At 39.9% G+C, this 23,706-nt stretch overlaps 3 protein-coding genes across 7 annotated transcripts; 2 read left to right on the top strand and 1 right to left on the bottom strand.

The window, feature by feature from the left end:
- The first annotated feature begins 1,995 nt into the window (after positions 1-1,995).
- Positions 1,996-7,643, top strand: LOC131326281 (zinc finger CCCH domain-containing protein 5). Of its 5 annotated transcripts, XR_009199960.1 has the most exons (7): positions 1,996-2,538; positions 4,152-4,301; positions 4,401-4,538; positions 4,664-4,851; positions 5,402-5,483; positions 5,738-5,824; positions 5,900-7,643. XR_009199960.1 is itself a non-coding variant. In XM_058359005.1 (5 exons), exons 1-4 carry the CDS (start codon positions 2,188-2,190, stop codon positions 4,844-4,846), a joined length of 822 nt encoding a protein of 273 aa, XP_058214988.1. In that variant the 5' UTR covers positions 1,996-2,187; the 3' UTR covers positions 4,847-4,851; positions 5,738-7,643. The 5 variants fall into 5 exon arrangements, 2 of the variants coding, with proteins under 2 accessions (XP_058214988.1, XP_058214987.1); XR_009199961.1 differs by lacking the exon at positions 5,402-5,483; XR_009199959.1 differs by having other exon boundaries at positions 5,738-7,643.
- Positions 7,644-10,477: 2,834 nt separating this feature from the next.
- LOC131326279 (uncharacterized) lies at positions 10,478-21,943 on the top strand. The gene is made up of 3 exons (XM_058359002.1): positions 10,478-10,564; positions 10,779-10,999; positions 20,493-21,943. Exons 1-3 carry the CDS (start codon positions 10,493-10,495, stop codon positions 21,457-21,459), a joined length of 1,260 nt encoding a protein of 419 aa, XP_058214985.1. The 5' UTR covers positions 10,478-10,492; the 3' UTR covers positions 21,460-21,943.
- On the bottom strand, positions 17,026-19,381 carry LOC131326280 (uncharacterized). Its single transcript, XM_058359003.1, has 2 exons — positions 18,353-19,381; positions 17,026-18,038 (listed from the first exon to the last, which is right to left on the bottom strand). The coding sequence occupies exons 1-2, from the start codon at positions 19,332-19,334 to the stop codon at positions 18,004-18,006; spliced, it is 1,017 nt and encodes a 338-aa protein (XP_058214986.1). The 5' UTR covers positions 19,335-19,381; the 3' UTR covers positions 17,026-18,003.
- Positions 21,944-23,706: the final 1,763 nt, after the last annotated feature.

Genomic DNA, 23,706 nt, shown 5'->3' with positions numbered 1-23,706 from the left:
AAGTTCAATGAACACGATTTTGGTATGATTAATGTTCTTGCCGAACTCTGCAAAATGAACAGAACCGATTATTCAAATGTGATAAAAAAAAATGACCGAAAAATTAGAAACTCGCCGAGAGGATACCATCGGATACATAAAAGTTTCTCGTGGATCTCAGCATATCTGGAAGCACGGTTGCTAATGTATTGTCCCATGTTTAAACCAGAACCTATTACACTGTGTTCCAGAAACACAATAAGAACTTATTTTTTGTGTAATAAGAAGGCTTATTCCGAAAAATAAGAAGGTTGGTACTTATTTTGGAAGAATTTATATAGGTACCGACCGGCCGGGGAGGAAAATCGTACCGGCGGCCACGCCGGGCCGTCTCCGGCCACCGGACGGCCGATCCGAGTCATCCAAAAATTCTATAAAAAAAAACGAGGGGGCCAACGCGGGAATCAACGGCATCCGAGATGTGTATGGTGTTTGATCCGAGCACCCCTTTTCTGTGTAGGGTGCTTGATCATATATACACGAAAAAAGGGTGCTCGGATCAAGCACCCTACACACCTCGGATGCCATTGATTCTCACGTCGGCCCCCTCGGTTTTTTTTTATAGAATTTTTGGACGGCTCGGATCGGCCGTCCGATGGCCGGAGACGGCCCGACGCGGCCGCCGGTACGATTTTCCTCCGTCGGCGCCCATTATCATAGCAACAGTCTTATTTTTTGTATAAGGCAACTTAAACTCAAAAATCATGTGTTTACGCAAATAATTTTTCTACCATTATGGATCTTGTTTGATAGATCTCATTGAGATCCAAAAAAATTGAATTTTTTTTTCATTTACATTATTTTTGAGTTTGAAAATGTAAAAGGAACTTTTTATTTGAGTTTTGTAGAATGACCCTATTTATATTTTTTAATAAAAAGTGGGAAAAATTTTAAAATAGCACCTGACCTTTTACATAAATCACATACAGGCACCTGACCTTTTAAAATTATCAAAAAAACAGCTGACCTATTTAAAAACCCATCAATTTTACACCCGCCGTTAACTTTCCATCCAAAACAAACGGAAATGCTGAAAATGTATATTTTGGCATGAATATAGGCAAAACAAGATTAAGGCTCATTTTTGCAAAACACAATATTATACTCATAAACAAGATTAAGGCTTGATTTGGCTTTAAAAGTCAATTAATAACTTAATTTTTGTCTTTATTCAAAAGAAAAAAAAAGCATTTGTTAGTTTTGTGTCAAGACGAATCAACAAGTCACAAAAATTACTTTAATTTTCAATCCAAATCCACACTAAATAAGGAATCAAGCTTAATTTAATAATTAAATACCCATAACTATACAGCCAAATAAAATTACCTCGTATTAAACAAAAGAAAAGGCAAAAACAAAAAATATAGAATAGTCAAGCTTAATTTAGTAATTAAATACCCATGACTTGTCACTTTTCACACCTACTCAAGACTATTATACGTTTTTTGTTTTTGCCTTTTCCTTTGTTTATTTAATACAGAGTAATCTTATTTGGCTGCATAGTTATGGGTATTTAATTACTAAATTAAGCTTGATTCCTTATTTAGGATGGGTTTGGATTGAAAAATTAAGTAATTTTTGTGACTTATTGATTAGTCTTGACGCAAAACTAACAAATGCGTTTTTTTCTTTTGAATAAAGATAAAAATTAAGTTATTAATTGACTTTGAAAGCCAAATCGAGCCTTAATCTTGTTTATGAGTATAATATTGTGTTTTGTCAAAATGAGCTTTAATATTGTTTTGCCAATATTCGTGCCAAAATTCACATTTTCAAGATTTCCGTTTGTTTTGGATGGAAAGTTTATAGTGGGTGTAAAATTGATGAATTTTTAAATAGGTCAAGTATTTTTTTGATAATTTTAAACGATCAAATGCCTGTATGTAATTTGTACGAAAGATCATATGCTATTTTGAAAGTACTTATAAAAATATAAGAGGTTTCCGGAACGGAGCGTTGTTTTTCTTGAGAAGATCCATCTCAACAACACTGGGTTGAGAAAGCCTAGGGGTCGGACCATCGACTCCCAAGAGAGAGAAACAATCTTTGTGTATTGCTCGCACCGAAATTTAGAGGAACCGAAAAATAAAAAGTACATCTAGTATCGCGTCATAGACACACTCGAGGGTGTGTATAGCCGGTGATATCATGGCAGAAAAAATAGCCGGAGTCGAGCAGCAGTCGGCGGCGGGGAATGTAGCCGGCAGCAGAATAGAGAGGAGGAAGGCGGCGAAGAAGGAGAAGAGGAGGCAGAAGAGGAAGGAGCTGGCGGTGAAGGAGCTGGAAGAGGAGGAGGCCCGGCTGAACGATCCGGAGGAGCAGCGGATGATCCAGCTGGAGGAGGAGAGAGAGAAGGAGAGGGTAGAGAGAGAGAGGAGGGAGTTTGAGGAGCACGAGAGGGTGTTTCTCGAGGCCTTGGCGGCGAAGAGGAAGGCGGACGACGAGGAGGAGGAGGAAGAGAGGAGGAAGGCCCTAGAAGATGAATCTAAACAGAAACAGGTTCGTTACGTATACTTATATATTATATAAACAGTTGTTATGTACACATATCTCAGTATTTCTATTTTTCTACAATTTCGATAGGGAAAATCGTGCTGTTTTATGAAACCATGTGCTGTGGCTCGAATTATCATGAATTAGTAATTGCATCCAATTTCCACTCGATCTCTTCAATCTGCAACAGTCACAATGGTATCATGAAAACTTGCTTGAGACCTTGCCCGTGAAGGAAATCATTGCACCTACACTCCAACCGACGGAAGAAAAAAATGAAAACAACAGAACTTTTGGCCTGCGCATAGCACCAAAGGGACGAGGGGCTTGTGATAAGCTAGTTGGTAGGTGGTTTGCTGCTTAATTTTTTGTGGTTTGTGGAAGTTCATATAAGTTGCACATTATGGAGGTTACTTATTACAGGCATAGATTGGGTAATCACGGTTAGGGGTGGGCATGCCTGACACGAAAAACAAAATAAATTCATATAATTGAGTAAAAATAAACATTTTTTTGGGTAATTTTATACATTGGACATTAGTTTGAAGAACTGTCAACTAAAAAAAATAAAAATTTAGCAAAAAGTAGGACTTTTTGACATGACAACATGACCCGAACATGACACAAAAGATTTGATGCGTTGAAAAATATTGTGGGATTTCATAAATAAGATTTTGATACATAACCCGAAAATGACACGAAATTACCTCTTGCCCACCCCTAATTGCAGTAGTGTGTTTGAGTATTCAACTGAATCAGCTGGTGATTCGTGTATGTTGGCAATTAATTATACTCTCATGAGGCTCTGATTTTTAGAAGATGAGATAGATGTGGAAAATGGGAAATTCATGTAAGGTTACTATGACGTTTGCATATTCGTTATTGAGTATGACTTTTTTTAGGCTGTATTACGTGGTCTTGGATGCGGTCATACGGTTGTGAGGTGCGGGTGTATATCTAGAGGAAGAACCCATAGTTCTATAAGTTCAATTTTTCTTTCTCGCAAAAATGGATATGTTTCTTTGTTGATATGTTTTAACGCATATTTTGGCATAAGAAAGTTTTTTTGTATACCATAGTTTAAAAATGACACTCAGCCTATTGCAACAAGTAGTAAAATATGCAGGTATGACATTGATATATTCAAATTATTCAATTATATGTCCGCAGGAAGTATCTGACGTATCTACACCTATTTCCAAGTGTCATGTTTCTAATACGGTTTTTTTCCCCCTAAAAAGAAGCATGGAACATAGGTTTTGACGTATTGTGCTGCCGTGCTTGAAAACAATGGAGTCTAGTGGATGACCACTGAGAGTTTGGGACTGTGGATATATGAATCGTATGACACCTAGTTCTGTTCATATTTTTCCTCCATGCTCCAGCTCATAACATCAGTATGTAGGTTTGAATAATCACTGGAAATTGATGCTGATTTTGTGGTTAAATTTTTTTAGGGTCTCCTAAATTTTATTGTTTCTGGGCTGATTTCATGGTTGAGTTCTCTGACTTCTCTCCTTTTGCTTTGGGAACTATCTTGCGCCGTCTGTTATGATTTTTTTAGCAGTTCTGACACTTAAGAGCATGGTTTCCCTTGTCTTATTCTGAATTCCTGACAGGTTGGACACAAGGATGAAAAATCAGACGATGATTGGGAATATATAGAAGAGGGGCCTCCGGAGATTATTTGGCAAGGAAATGAGATAATTGTCAAGAAGAAAAAGGTCAGGGTGAAAAGAAAAGATACAGCCCACCAGATAAAAAAAGAGGTACTTTATATGATTATGGCGTACTATTCCATGAACGAAAAATGACATATACTTTAAGTGGCAAGGACTTGAACACTAAGATAATAAGGCTATTTGCAGGATCCAAATAGGCCTACATCAAATCCTCTTCCTCCACAATCTGAAGCCTTTGCTGATTACAGGAATGGATTTGTGGCTTCTGCACAACAGTTATTGGATAATGTTGCTCAACAAACTCCTAACTTTGGTACCGAACAGGTATGCCTTTTGTGTCCTCCTGCATATCTCATTTTCCATTTATGCAACCTTTACGGTAGTTTTATAGATGTGTTAATGTTTATTACACTTCTAGCTTGAACAAGAAGATGTCGTATGTATGACAGGACAAAGATCATTGCCCTTTCCACCTTAAAACTGGGGCTTGCCGATTTGGGTCACGTTGTAACAGAGTTCATTTTTACCCTGATAAATCGTGCACATTGCTTATCAAGAACATGTACAGTGGACCTGGTCTTGCTTGGGAGCAGGATGAAGGGCTTGAGGTCTGTAATGAAGTCATTGCGTGATTCACGTATCCTAATGATTACATTTGGAAATTTGTGCACTTTCTTCGTTGAATCAGTTTAGTCGTTATTGTTAACTGCTCTATGTTAGAGTATCTATTAGTGTTCTCTCTTTCTATGACACAGTTGTTGAGATTCTCCTTTGTCTGCCATGTATTACTGGAATTTTTTAGTTTTCTTTGTCTGCCCTAGGTACCAGACTATGTCATGAAATGGCAGTGTTCCTAATAATTTTTTTGTTCAACGTGTTGTGTGGCTTGTCTTGCCCGTGAATATCACTTTTTTTGCTAAAAGATCAAAGGTTCTTGAACTGATGCCTGATGCAGAAGTGAATTTTAATTTTTCCTCAGAAGGTTTTTTAATTGCTGATTCGGATAAGTTGCAACTTGTTTGTCTAAACGAGTCTTCGCACATGATGTGCAAGTTCTTCATCCTTCTCATTTGTGCGTGTTTTTTTTTAAAATTTATTTCATGTAGTGTGTACTTCTTCCTGAAGTCTGTTATTTGATGTAAAAAATTGTGATAGGGTTGTTATTGTTGTTCTTTGACTCAATTTAGTATCAGACGTGCATGTCGAGATTCACATTGGAGGTTCATTGTTTCAGCCCTGGTTGGGTTGGAGATAAAAGAAGGCAATGTTGTATCCTATACGTTGCAAACTTGATGTTTAGTTTTGATTCTCTTTAGATTGTTTGTTTATATACATTCTTAGTTACATTTTTCAAAGTTGATGATGTGATCTCTAAAAAACTAATACAACTCCAATGGAAACTTGCTAGTCTTTTGGTATGAAAGGACGATGCCAATTTTTTTTCTCATGATACATGGTTTAGGTACCGGTTGCTTTTTTTGTTTGTTTTGCTAATGAATTTAAACACCTTAACGCCTAGTAAGTTCATTGAGTTATATCTTCCTTGTCGCATTGGAGATCTCTGGCTGGTAACTATCCGTACTCAACAAGTTTTTGGCTTGCAAGGACCAGTAAGTACTAGAATGTGGACGCACCGATGCACTCGTCTGCAGAGTTACTAAGAAGATGGACATTTCTTTTGATAGGTAAGGAATAGTATGAAAAGTATCAAAGGGTATGTGGCCAATGTGCAAGGCTAGCCTCTTATAACTTCTACACAATGGAGCAGAGCAAAAGAGAAGGCCTTAAAAATGGGAACCTATGCATCAAATCCACAACATCAACAATTTGATCAATGTAGTCTACAGCTCGACTGTGCAACATTGGGAAAAAAAAGCTTTTCAATCGATGAGCAGGTTCCTCAACACCTTGGAATGTCCTATTGTTGTGTGCCCTCCAAAGAAGACACATCAATCATAGAGGCACAAACGATCATGTCTTACTGTCTCTGTTTTCCAGTGTTGCCCCACCAACCATGCAAGACACAGACAGCATCTTTCTAGAAAACCCAATGCATTCCAAAGCAAGCAAGCACCAAACCCCGTATATTGGATGCCACCTTACAGAGAATAAGATGGTGGTCGACTCTATCTCCATCACACATGCAAATACAAACAAATTCGCAAAAGTATGACGCCTCCTAATAAAGTTTTCAATTGGCAAGCTGACCCATCTCCAATCCTGCACTCTCCTCCTCAAACCTCGTCCCAAAAAAGCCTCTCTTCTTCCCGCCTAGATCTGCCTACGAAGCTTCCTTGTCTGTCGCAATACAAAATGTAACAGTAAATGTCTCCCTGCACCACCTTTAATGCCAAAACATAAAGCCCGTTACCTGCCCATTTTGAGGCTTACCACCTTAGAAAAATTATCCCACGGAACCTAATCGATTTAGGGTTACCATACATTCTTGGGACTCCCTCTGCCCCCTATTGCTTGTCATATACTGAGAACTTCCCATTTCTTAAGGGGACATGCAATTCATGCATGCATCTTTAGAAAGTTTGATTAGAATACCCATTATTCTCTACTTTTGAGACTACTTTTCATCATTAATGAGGGTTAGTTTGTGGAATTTTATGCGCTTTTTGCTTTGACTTTTTAAAGAGGACTAATATTTTGGGACATTCCAAAGAGGAATAGCGGACCAGCAGTATGGGACATGGGAAGTAGTTCTTACTCCTTTCTTTTAAGGACTCTGCCGCTAACTTATGTTTTGGGGGACTCTAATGGAGCAGGGTAATGTCCCAGGAGGGTGTCGTACATTTGATGTAGAGAATTTCATTTGCCTTTGAACTCTAATCCGCTACACTTGCGAACTTAATCCTGAAAAGCCTCATCCAAGTAATGAGGTGCTGTTAAGTCTAATGCATTTATTCCCAGATATACTTATGAGCAAATGCTTCATATTCCTTAATACATACTAACACTTGTATTTGCTGTTCATTTAAATGCTTCATATTCCTTCACACATACTAACACTTGTATTTGTTGTTCATTTCCTTGACTATTAACCTAATTCTAACATTAGATGTTTCGTTAGGCTTATTATCTGTTTACTGGCCATACAATCCCTTTTTGAGAAACAAGATATTGCTAATTATGTGGTGAAGGGTTCTATTTCTCTGGAAAACATATATATGTGTTTGTTTTTGGTGTGGACTTCTCTTGGCTGTTGGTGGTCTATACAGGCATGAATTGAAACAGTGGGATTTCACTCACGGTTGAAGAATATAGCTAATTCTGAAAGATATCTGTGCATGCACATTTAGTTGATCTTCATATGCGACCTTGTTTGGAGCAGTCCTAGATGCAATTATATGCATATCTCGTTTGGGTTGGATTGCTGTTTATCTGTTTGGCAGCTTGAGCCTTTCAAGCTGAAGGTCTCGTCAATTAACATAACTATTTCTGTGCTCCTTTAGTGATATATACTTACGGAGGATGGAAGAATATTACTTTACTGAGGGATGGAAGAAATATTACTTTACTGATATTTTCCTCCATTTTTTTTTTTCAATTCAGTGTACAAGATGGAAGAAGTTTGAACGTTCTATTATGAAGAGTTTACGAGGGATGTGCATACCGAGTTTCATTAAAAGTTTGGGAGAGATCGTAAATTTATGGTGGTTGAGTGCTGCATATCATTCAGTGAATATTTTGCTGTTTTGAAACTTTGTAACCATGTGTGTCATCTCATTGGGAAGATAGTTCTTTAATGACCCAACCTGAAAACAGTCTATTTCTGGATGATAATTAAGCTGGCAATAAGTAGAATTTTCGTGTTTTCTTTACTTATATGCCTCTCAAGTACTTGACAGATGGAAATTCTTTGCATGAGAATATGTATTCGTGTCTTTTTGTAAGACCATGGCAAATCAATATTATTTTAAAGCATGGGTATTTCTTCCAAAATGTTTTGCATTATTGAACTGCCTATCATTTGAATCCATAATCTTTGGAATTTAAATTGTGGCGAATAATATGTTGAAGTTTGCTCCAATCCCAATGAAACATTGTGGAGCGTTTCTTTAATTTACTTGGAGTCTTGAAGCATGAACAACATTATCCTTATGTTTCAGGTGTGCAAAAATGGTTTCAGTCCATTTAAAGGGGCAACGTTACAATATTACAAGTCATTGGATTCAGGCTCTGGCGGCTTAATCAATCTATAAATTGGTCGCTATTTTGCCCTTGGGAAACAGGAACATTATTTTCCTTTCATTCAAGTTATTCCGGTATTTTATAATAGATTTGGCAAATGTTCTGCATTCCGCTGGTTTGCCAGTGAATCTCTTGTGTGAGAATTGAGGGAACAACTCTGCAATACTGACAATGCAATATATTGTTTCATTTTAGCAGTTCATCCTGATTGGAGTAGTTGTCTTGTGCCCAATGCTCGTAGTCAGAAAGTAGTAGTTACTAATATTGTGGATGCATGGGCTCCATGCTTGTTGGCTGTAGAGACGTGGTCCTTCTATTTTCCTCTTGACCTCAAACTATTCTCCTCTTCATCCTTGGTAGCTCAATGCAACCATTTCCTCTCTCATCCTATGTCCTTTTGGTAGCACATGCATTTCATGGTTCATTGGGAGTTTAGCCCTATTGAATTAACGGTCTTTTACTAACATCGCGGGCACTTTGGCAATCACCATCTTGAATCTTCCTAACAAAACCTAGGTGATGAATCTGTTCATAGGTAACAATGTTCTATGTTCTTTCTAATTCAGTAATATTTTTACAGCCCTTTTCCAATTGCATATGAAATAGATAAATCTGACATAGCGTAAAGTGTAATCCTAGAGGGAACTATGAATTCAACGTGTTTGCAAGTGGTACTATGCTAATTTTGGAAACCGCCATGTTAATGTCTCCCGTGTTCATGTCGCATGTCCTATCTGTGTACCTCGGGAACTGATGGACCCATAAGAGTACTAGGGAAATTACAGGAAATCCAATCTAAATGAATCAAATTCTTAGACATCAGCTGAGCTCAGTAAATACATGCATGTGAAACTCACTTACTAATTAAAATGGTTGTGATACATTGTAATTTTTTTAATCAATGTAATAGATACGGTGTGAACTATAAGCTCTCTGGCAGAGATGTTCTAAAAACTCGGCATTTACTCGGGGAGTACTCTCTCGAGTACTCACTACTCGGTGCTTGACCGAGGCGAGGTAGAGCTACTCGGTGGCGGAATTACTTGGCCAGTCGATTACTCCGGCGAGTACCCGGCGAGTTGCCGATTACTTGGTAAATCGGGATACTCGTCCGAGTGGGGTAAGTCGGGGGGAAACATCGCAAATAAACTGAAAAAATCGGGGTAAAAATACATATGGTTAAATTTGAGGGGTCTTATGTATAATGCACAATGGAGAAGGATGTATTATGATCTTGTGAAGGCAACAAATGCGCAAGGATGGATTGTTGAATGTGGTGGACGAAGAAGTTGACCCGGGTATCGGGACTTACATGGGAGTTGATTGAGGAAGCTACGGAGCGGATGTAGTCCCTTCAACCTAGAAGAAGTACTAGAAATGTTGGAGTATGAGAGCTAGATGATGAGATTGTGTCGGGAAGATGATACCGAAGAGGAGGTAGATGAGTGATTTTGAGTTTGAGGTCCGATGGAGACCAAGTTATGGAGGGATATGGAGAAGAAGAGGAGGAATAATTGACTACAGGGACTACTAATTCGTACTTGTTTCCATTTGGTTTGGACGTTGACTTTGTAATTGACTAGTAATTTCGTACTTGGTTTTCATTGGTTTGAACAGTGAACTCTTGTAATGGACTAGTAATTTTTTTTGTACTTGGTTTCTTTTGTTTGAACTATGAACGTTGAACATTGAACTTCTCATTATTGCCATTATGAATATCATTTGGGGAAACATTTAAAATAATATCCGAATTAATGCTACTCGCCGAGTAATCGCCGAGTACTCGGCCTCCAAGGTACAAGGTGCTGGCCGAGGCGGTAGTACTGAGTAGCGAGTTTTAGAACATCTGCACTGGACACAAGGACTGCACACCATTTGTACACGTTATTACTTCTTTGGTCCAATCACACCAGGATCATGATGGATCTCTTACGTATTATGTTTGAGAGTGTTTTATCTTTCCTTGGGACATTCACTTTTGGCGTATTTTTTTATTTTAACACAATCACATATCATTTGCACATGCCCTTTGGTTACTCCTGTATGGCAATGTGATTTCAGTCTTCCTGATAGGTAACATGCGAGTTTATTGGAGGGACCAAATGGAATGTTTGCCATTTGTGGGGAGTATACGAGGTCGAGGGTTTAAGGTACAGTACAATTCTCCAGTGAACCGTATAAATTGAAAACAATGAGCTTTGTGGTGTCAGTCCTCCTTATCTGTTTGAATTGCGATGTATAGTATCGCCTTCAAGGTTACAACAGAAAAGATTGGTGTTCTTTTTCTTATCTTTGATTGTTTTTCTTGAGATTTTGTCTAATAGCCTGTCCTGGCAATTTTACATTCTTTTTCTTCGTGGCCAGACATGTTCTCGTGGGACAAAATGGCAATTTTATCCTATTGTTTCTGCAACCCTGGAGGAGACTATGAATGGGCCCGATTTGGATAGACCCGCCCTCGAAGTATTGGGCGAACACGATTGGGGCTTGCTTTATTTGGTTATTCAGAGGAATAATGGTTATGACAACCATATAGACAAGAAGAGAGGAACTCCCAGCAAGATGAGGACAGCAGATCCAGACAGGTATGTGCTTTTACTTTTAGCAGGAAGATTGCTGAATAGTATCATTTTCTTGGTGAATCTGGAAATTTTCCTCTACTTTGAGCACTTTCTTAGGAGATATTGAGGTTTCATTGAAGTCCTGCCTTGAGCAGAACCAATTAGGCCAAAACCCCTTAACCCAGAGCTCATAAATGTCCGCGCCCCAACCCCACCCCCCCCCCCCCCCCCCCCCCCCCCCCCCCCCCCCCCCCCCCCCCCCCCCCCACCCCCCTCAAGATTCTGCCCACTGTGCATCTGGCATGGCCAATTCAAACTTCAAAGTGTTAAAAACAACGTAACTGGACCACGTTCTCCACTTCATGCTAAAATTTCTTGAACTGGGCTACTATCTTGTTTCGGCGTCATAAACTGTTTCTAGATCCGTGTGTTGGCCAAATGGTAGTTTTCATGTTAAGAGGTGAGCCTGTGTGCTCAAAGGAACAGAATTTTGTGTTGTCTCGATTGGAAATGATCAAAAAAATTCTGTCCCTGGAAAAGCCAAAACGAAACAGTTGTGGAGCCCCAAAATTTCAAGGTTGTCACTGAAACACTATGAAGCATTACTGAAAACATTGAGATGTTTGTGACCAACTATTAGAAATCACACACCAGTGTTTTCCATCCACCCCATAATTTATTTTGATGTTTCCATTGTGTTACCAGATTCTGGTTCCTAGGTAACCAATGTTGTCAGATATGAGAAAAAGTGTATAGGGTGTTAACTAACCCTAATACAGAGATTCATTATTTATATTACGAGATAACTTGATTACAAAGACTTGTTTAACCCAATGTGGGACAAGACTCATAACTACTCAAATATTCCAACACTCCCCCCTCAAGCTGGAGAATAGATATTCACAAAGTCCCAGCTTGTTACATAACGGACTCTAATCGGGGCTTGAACACATGTCAGCTAACTGAGCACTTGTAGACACAAAAGGAGTAGCTATTACACCACTAGCTAACTTCTCACGGCACCAGATGACAATCAACTTCAATATGCTTAGTCCTCTCATGAAATACTGGATTGGATGCAATGTGAATTGTTGCCTGATTATCACAGTACAAATTCATTGGCAATTGCACACCTAAAATCCTATCTCCTCAAGAAAAGATCGCACCCATACAATCTCACATGTCGTTGTGGGCCCTGGCTCTATACTCTGCCTCCGCAACTAGATTGTGCGACCACTGTTTGTTTCTTACTCTTCCAATTGGACAAGTTTCCACCGAGAAAAACACAATATCCTGTAGTGGATCTCCTGTCAAAAGGTTTCTCCCTGCCCAAATTAGAGTCAGTTAAAAGCCTCAATACGTAAGTGATTATTAGCTCGATAAAACAACCACCGTCCTGGATGAGCCTTGAGATACTTTACAATTCTAGAACAGCTCCCAATGTGGAAGACGAGGAGCAGACATAAAACTGGCTTCACAATACTAACTGCAAACGAGATATCTGACGTGTAATAGTAAGATAGTTCAATTTATCAATCAAAGCGACGATATTGGTCAGGGCTAGAAAGCAGCTTCCCCTGATCAACACACAGTTTAGACATTAGGATCCATAGGAGTATCGACAGGCTTCGACCCCAATAAGCCCAGTAACATTTAGAATATCTAGCACATATTTTCTCTGCGATAAACTAAATGCCATTTTAAGATCGTGCAACCTCAATACCCAAAAAAATATCGCAACCTTCCAGATCTTTGGTATGAAACTTTACTTAGCAGAAATTTCTTTCAACTCATCAATACCTTCTTGATCATCGCCCGTAATAATAATAATATCATCCACATAAACAATCAATAATACTTTCCCTCGGTCAGATGTGAGAGAGAAAACCGAATGATCAGACCTGGACAGCGACTCATCCAAATTTCAAAACTTCATCACTAAACTTGCCAAACCAGGCCCGAGGAGGACTGCTTAAGACCATATAGTGTTTTGCGAAGACGACATACCTGATTACGCCTCTCCCTGAGCAACAAACCCAGGTGATTGCTCCATATAAACTTCTCTGAAGATCCCCTTGAAGAAATGCATTTTTACCATCCAACTGGAATAAAGGCCAACCAAGATTGGTTGCAAGGTGAGATAAGAAATGCGGACAGAACCAAGCTTGGCAAACTGGAGAAAAGTCTCAGCATAATCAACATCATAAGTCTGAGTATATCCCTTAGCAACAAGACGAGCTTGTAACGCTCAACAAGACCCATCGGGATGATATTTGACCGTAATACCAACCGACAACCAACAGTAGACCTTTCCTGACAGAGAGGAACCAACCTCCCAAGTGTCATTGTCATGAAGAGTCAGGACATCTTAGCCTCCATAGCTCTCCGCCACTCAGAAATAGATAAGGCCTCCTGAACAGTGTTAGGAACAAAAATGGACGAAACAGAAGTAGTAAAAGCACGAAGGGACGGAGACAGGTGAGCATAGGAAAACAAAACCGATCAATAGGATGGGAAGTGCAAAGAACGAAATTACCTTTGCGAAGAGCTATAGGAAGGCTAGGTGATGATAGAGGTGGAGGTGGTGCTCGCGGAAGTTGTGGAAACTAGATCTTGAGATGGAGGAGGCGCGGCGGAAGGCACTGGTGGGGGCTGTTATTACTTTCTGCCGACGAACATACACCAGCAAGGGTGGCACAGATGGTACACAAATAGGAAACACAGACTCAGTCTCAAGTAGTGTCAAACTGGAGTACGGTGACCCGAGTAAAAGGGTAGTGACTCATTAAACGTGACATCAGCACAAACCAAAATGACGACGTAGAGAAGTTGGTTGAGTAACACTTATACCCTTTTTGAGTGCGCGAGTATCCCAGAAAAATACACCGAATTGATCGTGGATCAAGTTTTATCCCGGTCAGAATCAAGAGTATGAAACATAACAAGTGCACCCGAACACTCGTAGGGGTAATGAGTGAAGAGGCCGACCTAGGGAAATAAAACTGATATGGGGTATCTAAACCGCCTAGGACTCTAGATGGCATACGATTGATCAAATAACATGATTTCTTGGAGGGTTCCAACCTAAAACCAATTGGCAATAGGTGGAGCAGCCTCTAGAATTTATTAACCAAGTTTGGATGGTTTAGATGAGCGATGTGGGACAAGTCTAACACTCCCCCTCACATGCAGCCCGGATGCCCGTGGAGGTGACAGACCAAGAGCGAGCTGACTGACTGACTGACTCGGGCCACGGAGATGACAGAGACTTTCTCACGAGAGATGAGGCCACCCAAGACCTAGTTCTGATACTATGTAGAAACTTTTTTTAGATCAACGCCAACAGATGCCACAATGAACAGTGTCGCGTGAACAGTACTCGATGAATAGTGCGCATAAACAGTACCGATGAACAGTGTCGTTTTAGGGTTTTGATGAGTGTGGGTAGGTTGTTTTAGGATTCCAAAGGGTTTGGGTAGGTCGTTTTAGGGTTTTTTTTTGTTTTTTTTGGTGTCAAGATGATGGCGGAGGTAGCGATGGTGGTGGGTGGCGTAGGGCGGCAGTGGCTATGGTGGTAGGTTAGGGTTAGGCTCTAATACCATGTTGTCAGATATGAGAAAAAGTGTATAAGGTGTTAACTAACCCTAATACAGAGATTCATTATTTATATTACGAGATAACTTGATACAAGACTTGTTTAACCAATGTGGGACAAGACTCATAACTACTCAAATATTCCAACAAAACAATAGATTTGATCCTTGTGTGTGCTATTACGAGATGGGAAGAAAGTTGGAATGGCAGAATTTCCCGTTAGCTTTAGACTTCTTCAGGAAATTAACTTGACACTTTCTTACATAAGTTTCTATAAAATTGGACACCAGAATTGAGATCCAAAAAAGGTTATGGTTATTTTCTCATTACGTTGTACTTATACAAATGTAAACAATAATAACACATTAGACCCTTATCTTCTAATCTACTTACACAAGAGATTAAATGTAAAATACAACTAATTACATACAAACCCATAACTTAACACTCCCCTTCAAGTTGGTGCGAAGATATCAATCAAGCCCAACTTGAACATAATGGGATGGAAACTCTTGCTACCAAGTCCTTTTGTGAATATGTCAGCTAGTTGATCTTCAGATCTCATAAAAGGCATACATATCAAACCCTCGCTCAGCTTCTCCTTAATAAAGTGCCTATCAATCTCTATATGCTTCGTTCTGTCATATTGAACAGGATTATGAGCAATGTTGATGGCAGCTTTATTGTCACAGTAGAGTTTCATAGGACCATTATCAGCAATTCCCAAATCACGTAACACAGTTTGGAGCCACAAGAGCTCACAAACGCCATGAGCCATAGCTCTGTACTCGGCTTCTGCACTAGACCTGGCGACCACTGATTGCTTCTTACTTCGCCAAGTAACCAAATTTCCCCCAATGAAAGTACAATAACTAGAAGTAGAGCGTCTATCATCCACAGAACCACCCCAGTCAGCATCAGTAAATGTCTCCAATCGCAGGTGACCATGATTAGAGAACAGAATTCCCTTTCCTGGAGCTGATTTGAGATACCTCAAGATACGATAAACTGCATCCAGATGCGAAGCACGAGGATCATGCATAAACTAACTTACAACGCTCACTGCATAAGTAACATCTGGTCGAGTGTGAGCTATAAGTATATCAGTCGACCCCAAGTCACTGATATCTCTCTTTGTCAGTGCACTCCCCCACATTGCCACTAAGATGGTGATTCGCCTCAATAGGAGAATTTTCAGGTCTACAGCCCAACATACCTGTTTCTTCCAAAAGATCAAGTATATACTTCCGTTGGGAGATAAAAATACCTCTATCAGACCTTGCCACTTCCATGCCAAGAAAGGATCTTAGTGATCCCAAATTCTTAATCTCGAATTCTTGAGTCAGACTAGATTTGAGATTAAGAATTTCATTCACATCATTGCCTGTCATTATTATATCATCAACATACACAATAAGGACAACAATCTTACCAGCACCTCCCTTGATTAACATAGTATGATCTGCATGACTCTGTTTGTATCCAAACCCTAACATAGCCTTGAAAAATCTGTCAAACCACGCTCTAGGTGATTGCTTCAGCCCATATAGAGCCTTCTTCAATCTACACACCTTCCCTTCAGCCTCAGAGGAAGAGGTTTAGAAACCTGGTGGTACGTCCATATACACCTCCTCTTCTAACTCACCATGGAGGAATGCATTTTTCACATCAAACTGGTCAATGGGCCAATTCAAATTGGCAGCACAAGAAAGCAGAACTCGCACAGTGTTCATCTTTGCTACTGGTGCAAATATCTCCTCATAGTCAATACCATAGGTTTGAGTAAAACCCTTGGCAACAAGTCGCGCCTTGTATCTCTCAATTGTGCCATCAGCATTCTACTTAACAGTGAAAACCCACTTGCATCCTACTGATTTCTTTCCTCCTGGAAGTGATACTAGCTCCCAAGTGCCATTCTTTTTCAAAGCTGTTATCTCTTCTACCATAGTTGTTTTCCACTTAGGTATTATGAATGCATCCTGCCAATTCTGTGGAATACATATAGAAGAAAGAGACGAAACAAAGGCATGGTACGAAGGAAATAATCGATCATAAGAGACAAATTGAGAGATAGGATGTTGAGTACATGATCTAACACCTTTTCGAAGAGCAATAGGAAGATTATCAGACTCAATGAAGGGAGGTTCAATAGGAGAAGATTCATTACAAGATAAGTCAGCTGAGGAATCCGGAACTGGAGCAGGGGATTGTAATTGACAAGGTGGTATTACACATGAGGACTTTCCTTTCTTATGTCTAATGTAGGTCTTTAAGTTAGACCCTTTCAGCCGTTGTGGTAGTTCCTTAATGTTGTCACCAATGTCATGAGTTTCGTTTTCAGCAGATATTGGTTCATCTCTAAATTGTTTCCTTTCCCCCTCACCATGATTATAAAAGGAAGTAAACATCTTTTCCTCCCTCATCTCTTCCTGTCGATACTCTCCCTGAAGGGATGGAGTGGAGGGAAAGTAAAAGGACACTGTTTCCCAAAAAGTAACATCCATAGAGACATAAAACTTTCTAGAGTAAGGATCGTAACATTTATAGCCATTCTGGGTAGGAGAGTACCCAATAAAGACACACTTATGGGCTTTAGGACCTACTTGCCCCCAGTGGGATGAGGGGCATGAACAAAACACACACAACCAAACACCCTTGGTGGGAGAGTGGTGAGACGAGAACTGTGAGGAAGACACTCAATAGGTGTTTTGAACTGGAGAACACTAGATGGCATACGGTTGATAAGATAAGCAGCAGTTAAAATTGCCTCTTCCCAAAAAATTTTGGGAACATTCATGGTGAATAAAAGAGAGCGAGCTACCTCAGCAAGATGATGATTCTTGCGTTCAGCAACTCCATTTTGTTGTCGAGTGTCAACACAAGTTGTCTGACAAAAAATGCCATTTTCTTCTAGGAATGCCCTAAAATTCCTATCTATATACTCGGTTCCATTGTCACTACTGAGAATTTTAATATTCGTATCATATTTTGAGTGCGTACCATAGTATAAAAAGATTTAAAACAAAAAAAGACGTCACTTTTTGACTTAAGTGAATACACCCAAGTAACACGAGAATAACAGTCAATAAAAGTGACAAACCACCGAAAACCTTTAAGAGATGTAACAGGGGAAGGACCCCAAACATCAGAATGGATAATTGTAAAAGGAGACGCATTCCGTTTATTAATAGGTGCATAAGAAGAATGTTTATGTTTTCCAAACTCACATGCTTCACAAAAAAAATTGACTCCTAGGACAATGCCTTATTAAATTAGGAAAAAGTTTCTCTAAAATTCCAAAGGAGGGATGACCCAATCTACGGTGCCACTGATGTAACATATTAAGAGGTGCACCAGTATCTGCTTGCAGAGCAAGACCACATGATATGGGTGGACGAGGTGCAGACTCCAAAAAGTAAAGGCCACCATGTGATTTACCACTGCCAATCACCTTTCCTGTATCCAGTTCCTGAAAGACACAATGAGTAGGAAAAAAGGTCATGGAACAATTTGCAGAACGAGTTAGGCTACTAACAGACATGAGATTAGTGGCAAAGTTGGGAATATGTAAAACTGAAGAGAGAGAAATAGATGGAGAATAGCGAACGGAACCCTTCCCTGAGATAGCAGAGAATGACCCATCAGCTATTCGGACCTTATCCTTGCCAGAACAAGTAGAGTAAGAATCAAACATAGAGGAACATCCAGTCATATGATCTGAGGCACCAGAATCTATAATCCAATGAATAGTAGAAGAGGTAGTAAATGCACTAGCCGAGATACCTGCGTGAGCAAAATAGGATGAAGTAGGAGCTACTGTGGAAGAGGAAGCTATGGTAGATGGAGAATCAGCCCGAGCCATAAGGCGCCTGAGAGTTTGTATCTCCCCCTGAGAGAAACCACCAACATGATCAGATGACGCCTGAATCCCAGAACTGAACCCAGAATCAGGCAAGGTGCTAACTGTAGACTCTGAAACATGGGCCTGGGCCCGAGAACGCACCAGACCACGACCATGGCCATTGCGTCCACCCCCTCGCCCACGAGAGGGCTTGCCATGTAGCTTCCAACAAAAATCTTTAGTATGACCAATGTTGTGGCAATAATCACACTGGAGTGACGCACGATCAGGAGGCCCGCTGCTAGTACCAGACTGGGACTTGTTACCCTGGAGAATAGGCCCGCTATCAGAACCAAAATGACCCTGAGGAGTAGCGATCAGGACAGAACGATTAGAAATAGGAGGGTGCAACATAGCACCCCTCCTACTCTTCTCCTGCTGAACAATAGAATAGGCCTCTCCCAAGGATGGAAACGGAACACGACCCAACACCTGCACTCTAATCGGATCAAGCTCCAAATCAAGACCAGCAAGGAAGTCATAAACGCGCTCTTTCTCCATTCTTTTTAGCCAATTAGCAGCATCCACAGCACAAACAGTCTGAAAACCCTGATAGTAATCAAACTCCCCCCAAGCTTCACTCAAGTCAGCAAAATACACAGCAACAAAACGATGATTTTGCTCCAATGTACGGAGCCTCTTCCTCAACTCAAAACATTGTGCATCATTACCTTGCTGAAAATAGGTCTGGACTGCAGTAGTCCAAATCTGATTTGGAGTATCAAGCAGCAGGAAAGTATGGCGAACATCAGCTCTCATAGAGTTAAACAACCAGGTCATGACTAACGATTTCCGAGATTTAAACTTCTTGAGTTCAACTGCCTCAACAGATTGAGTAACAGGGCCCTCAATGAACTCTGACATCCCTTTGGCCTCAATAGCCAAGGTAAAAGTACGAGCATCCAACTTAATATGGCAAATATCCAGAGAAAAATTATCTAGAGTCCCTGCACGACTCAATTCATCATTTGTACTAGCGGAAACCTTTGTTTATCCTCCGACATTGCAACAAACCCAAATTATGACAAACGATGGAGGACCACAAAAAATTCTACCAGAGAATGGACCACAAACTGACTGAAACCCAGAAAATACCTCCAAAGGTTCCAAAAAAAAATGCAGAAAGGAGCTCCAACTAAGCAAGTCTCATCAATTTTAATCGTGAACTGTTCAGTCCAGTAGAAGTTCGAAATCACAGATCCAGTCTCTGAAACTCCAAAAAAAACAACCTTAGACAATCCAAAACCCTGAAACACACCTGTACGTGATTACCCAGTGGATGTTGGAAGGAAACTGAAGTCGTACGAGGTCAGAAAGAGGTCGCCGGCGAGATTCGATCGTGTTCGTGGTCAGAGAAGAGCCCGTCTAGCAAGAACAAGGCCTGTCGTACGTCGTACGGCTTCGTCAGAGGCAATAGGGCCTGTCGGTAGGTTGTATAGCAGCGGAAGAGATCGGAAAGAGGTTCAACCAGCAAGGGTTTGCTGGTTTGAAACAGCCGTTCAAGATCGGTGCATGTAAAATTGGACACCAGAATTGAGATCCAAAAAAGGTTAGGGTTATTTTCTCATTACGTTGTACTTATACAAATGTAAACAATAATAACACATTAGACCCTTGTCTTCTAATCTACTTACATAAGAGATTAAATGTAAAATACAACTAATTACATACAAACCCATAACATAACAGTTTCAATAAAAAATAATGCAGATCAATGTTCTATTTTTCTTAAATATATGTTCCTATGAATTGAATTGCCAACATTCTTGCTTGGTTTTGTTTGGTTTGTTTTTGTATAGCAATTATGCCAGTACTAATGCTTTGATGTTTGATGAAAAATTTGCACGGAAGGTGTTTTTTTATTAGGTTCCCTTTTTTCTGTCTTTGATTCAAATCGATTTAGAAGTTATGTTTTGTTTTAGTTAGTAAGAGTTCTCCAAACACATCCTCGCTTGATGGGATGCTTGGTTTTGTTTTAACTCTTATTTTCCTGTGCATCCTTTTCATCTTTATTTGCTGCAGTTACTATAGAAGATATCAGTCGAGGGAAAGGGATTCTTCTAGAAGCCGCTACAAAGAGTATGATGCTCGAAGCAGCAGACACTTCAATGGGCGCCACAGTGGAAGTAGAATAGCAATAGAAGTTCTCAATGAGAAAAATCGTGGAGAAATGAATACTAAAAACAGCCATGAAAGCAACAATAGGAGGACCCACGATTCTGATTCAGAGGGAGATTGGCCTTCTAAGGACGGAGGTGAAGACAGACACCAAAGCAACAAGAGGAAAAACATGAGAAACTGGATTGAAGTGTTGGAGACCCAAGATTTTCGTGTCGACAGAGATAGAAGAGACCGGCACCATATTAGCACAAGGGACAGCTCAAAGCATCATAACAAAGTGCTGTCTCCGGATAAAAGTAAGGAGAAGAGAGACCATGATAATGATTGCAGGGAAGAGGACAAAAATAGGCATCATAGGCAGATGAGGAAACGGTCAAGGCATTCCAGTGAAGGGCTAGGGTCCATTGATGAGTATGCCAATTCCGTGAGGAAGTCGAAAGATGAAAATAACCGTAAGGAATCTGACTTCGAAAAAGTTGAGCCACCAAAAGTGAAGAAACAGCATAGGTCTAGTAGAGGGGATCGTTCAAGCATGGAGCCAAGTGAAACTAATGCTTCTGCTGAAGGGTTGAAATCTGATGGGTATAATGAAACCATCAGTTCCGGCCATGGCGAGAGGACTAAATCGCGTGAAATAGCAAACATGAATGAGGTGGGTCATAAAAAATTGAGAGAGAGATATTCCTTGAGGCATCAGACCTCTTGCAGAGATTCTTCCAGTGATGAAAGTAGTAACGAGACTCAGAGCAGCCGTCTGTATAGTCTGAGAAGTAAATCACATGATTCTGCATATTATTCTAATGAAGATTTGGACAAACAAAGTCGCTGGGAATCTGATAAAACTGATCTGGAAAAGCATCGAGTCTGAAAGAAAAACTAGTAGTGGTGATTTTGACTGATACACAGGGAATTCTAACTCGCAAGACCCAGATTCTGACGAGTGTTACAGAGGTAGGAGATCGAGAGGTAGTGGGTGGTCAAGTGGTCGGAAAAGCTCAGATGTGTTGGAGGAGGTTGATTCAGCTGAGTGCAAAGAATATAAAGAGAAACAGAAAAAACATCGGAGAAAGCATCGAACTCATAGTCACAAACAGCATCATAAGAAAACCACTTAAAACAATAGTTTTCCTGTTTTGATTAGGTAGATTTTGGTTGTTGGAAAGATGATGAGTGTTTTGGTGCAACATTCCTAGGAATGTGGGATAGAGTATTGTTCTGTGGAGTTGATCATGAAGCTAGTCATGGTTACAACCGTTCATTGCGAGTGGAGTTTTGTGAATATGTACTTGATCACATGCCATCATTTTCTTCGTGTTCTTAGCATGTCTAATTTGAGCCTGGCTTTTCTAGAAGTTTGTCTCATGTCATTTTAGTGAATCATCTCTTTTTCTTCGTGTTCTTAGCGTGTCTAATTTGAGCCTGGCTTTTCTCGAAGTTTATGTCTCACGTGATTTTAGTGACTCATCTCTCTCTCTCTCTCTCTCTCTCTCTCTCTCTCTCTCTCTCTCTCTCTCTCTCTCTCTCTGTGTCTATATATATATATATATATATATACACACACATACGGGGCGGTTCCGGGGACACCCAAAAAAACACCTCATTATTCCCGATCAAATTTTGATGATACGAGCCGCTCAATGTGATCAAAACGTGATTTTAAGGGTACTCGTGAGGAATCAACCAAAAAAATGATCGGGAAGGGTTTGATCTAAACAGTTTCGAACAGTTTTTTATTGAACGGTTTAAATAAAAACTGCTCAAATCAAGCCTTTCTCGGTCATTTTTTTGCTAATTTCTCGCGGGCACCCTTAAAATCTCATCCTGCACACATTGAACGGTTCGGGAACTATGAGATTGAGATTTGGGGTATTTTTTTGGGTGTTCCTTGAGAGAGAGAGAGAGCGCTTTTATTATGGGTGTGATACAAAATGGATGAGGTGAAACCACCTGATGGAAAGTGTTTGGCTTTGGTTTACTTTTTGGCATTTTGGAGTATGTGTTAAAAGTCAGAAAAGCAATAGGATTTTGGGATCCAAGAAGAGAAAAGGGGACTTGATGCTCAGTCCGAATCCAAAGCTAAAATGCAGCTCAAAAAAATAATCCAAAGCTAATATGGCAGGAAAATGTGTTTGGCTTTGGTTTACTTTTTGGCATTTTGGAGTATGTGTTAGAAAGTCAGAAAAGCAATGGGATCCAAGAAGAGAAAAGGGGACTTGTTGATCAGTCCAAATCCAAAGCTAAAATGCAGCTCAAAAAAATAACCCAAAGCTAATATCGCAATTTATTAACAAGCTGAATTTTCAAATCTCTTGACTGCTACCTTCCCATTAACCTATCTTTGTTCTTAATCAAAAGATCATAAGCTACGAGCAAAACTGCTTCTATTTCCTCTTTTCCAGCTTCCCAACGAATTCCGGCAACTATTATGGTTTTAGGGACAAACTTACGGGGTAATATGTCTAGAAAAGCCCCAACGTAAAGAAAGCTGAGTTTAGCTTATTCTGCAGTTTCGCATCTAACAATTTAACATATATCCCTCAACTTGTGTTTGGAATCTCTGAAAAAAATCAGTTTTCTACTATTATTTTTTTTAGTGAATAATTTGGCTTTTTCTGTTTTTCTCACCAACCTACTAGAGTCTTTTGATTGATTTCGTCCTATCATGCAAAGACAACTCGAAAAAAATTGGACTTAAAACCTTAACAAGTTGAGGAAAAACGAGCACAGCTGTTTTAAGATCGGCCAAACTTAAGCTAATAGTGCAACTTAACCATACGAGAGAGAGAGAGAGAGAGAGAGAGAGAGAGAGAGGCGGGCAGGCGGTGGCCCAAATGTAGTGCACAATATTGACAGAAAACCTAGCCTAAGACATCGAATAGGCTTTCAACCATCTCCAATGATTCCAAATCTTTGGATATCTAAACCTTTTCTATTTTTTTTCTTTGCAAAGCAAGTTACAATGTGAAAAAAAACAGACGATATTAATTCAAGAAAACAAAAGCAAAAACTCATGCGATTTTCCCATCCAAAGTCACCACTTGCAGTCCCCACCCACTTCCATAATAGGCTTGAATAAACGGCCATACTTGATGATTATAACTGAACTTATGGCCCA

This window comes from Rhododendron vialii, chromosome 5a (genome assembly GCF_030253575.1).
Source record: "Rhododendron vialii isolate Sample 1 chromosome 5a, ASM3025357v1".
NCBI lineage: Eukaryota > Viridiplantae > Streptophyta > Magnoliopsida > Ericales > Ericaceae > Rhododendron > Rhododendron vialii.
Note: the sequence above shows the minus strand (reverse complement) of the source record. Positions and strands in the feature narration are given on the sequence as shown.

Bases quoted from the DNA above. Each gene is read 5' to 3' on its own strand.
- LOC131326281 (XM_058359005.1), top strand. From the start codon at position 2,188: ATGGCAGAAAAAATAGCCGGAGTCGAGCAGCAGTCGGCGGCGGGGAAT. The intron at 4,302-4,400 runs GTACTTTATATG...GGCTATTTGCAG, and splicing joins CCCACCAGATAAAAAAAGAG to GATCCAAATAGGCCTACATC. The intron at 4,539-4,663 runs GTATGCCTTTTG...TATGTATGACAG, and splicing joins CTAACTTTGGTACCGAACAG to GACAAAGATCATTGCCCTTT.
- LOC131326280 (XM_058359003.1), bottom strand. From the start codon at position 19,334: ATGTCAGAGTTCATTGAGGGCCCTGTTACTCAATCTGTTGAGGCAGTT. The intron at 18,039-18,352 runs GTATCTCGGCTA...TGTGTCTTTCAG, and splicing joins ATCCTATTTTGCTCACGCAG to GAACTGGATACAGGAAAGGT.
- LOC131326279 (XM_058359002.1), top strand. From the start codon at position 10,493: ATGCGAGTTTATTGGAGGGACCAAATGGAATGTTTGCCATTTGTGGGG. The intron at 10,565-10,778 runs GTACAGTACAAT...CTTCGTGGCCAG, and splicing joins TACGAGGTCGAGGGTTTAAG to ACATGTTCTCGTGGGACAAA. The intron at 11,000-20,492 runs GTATGTGCTTTT...TATTTGCTGCAG, and splicing joins AGGACAGCAGATCCAGACAG to TTACTATAGAAGATATCAGT.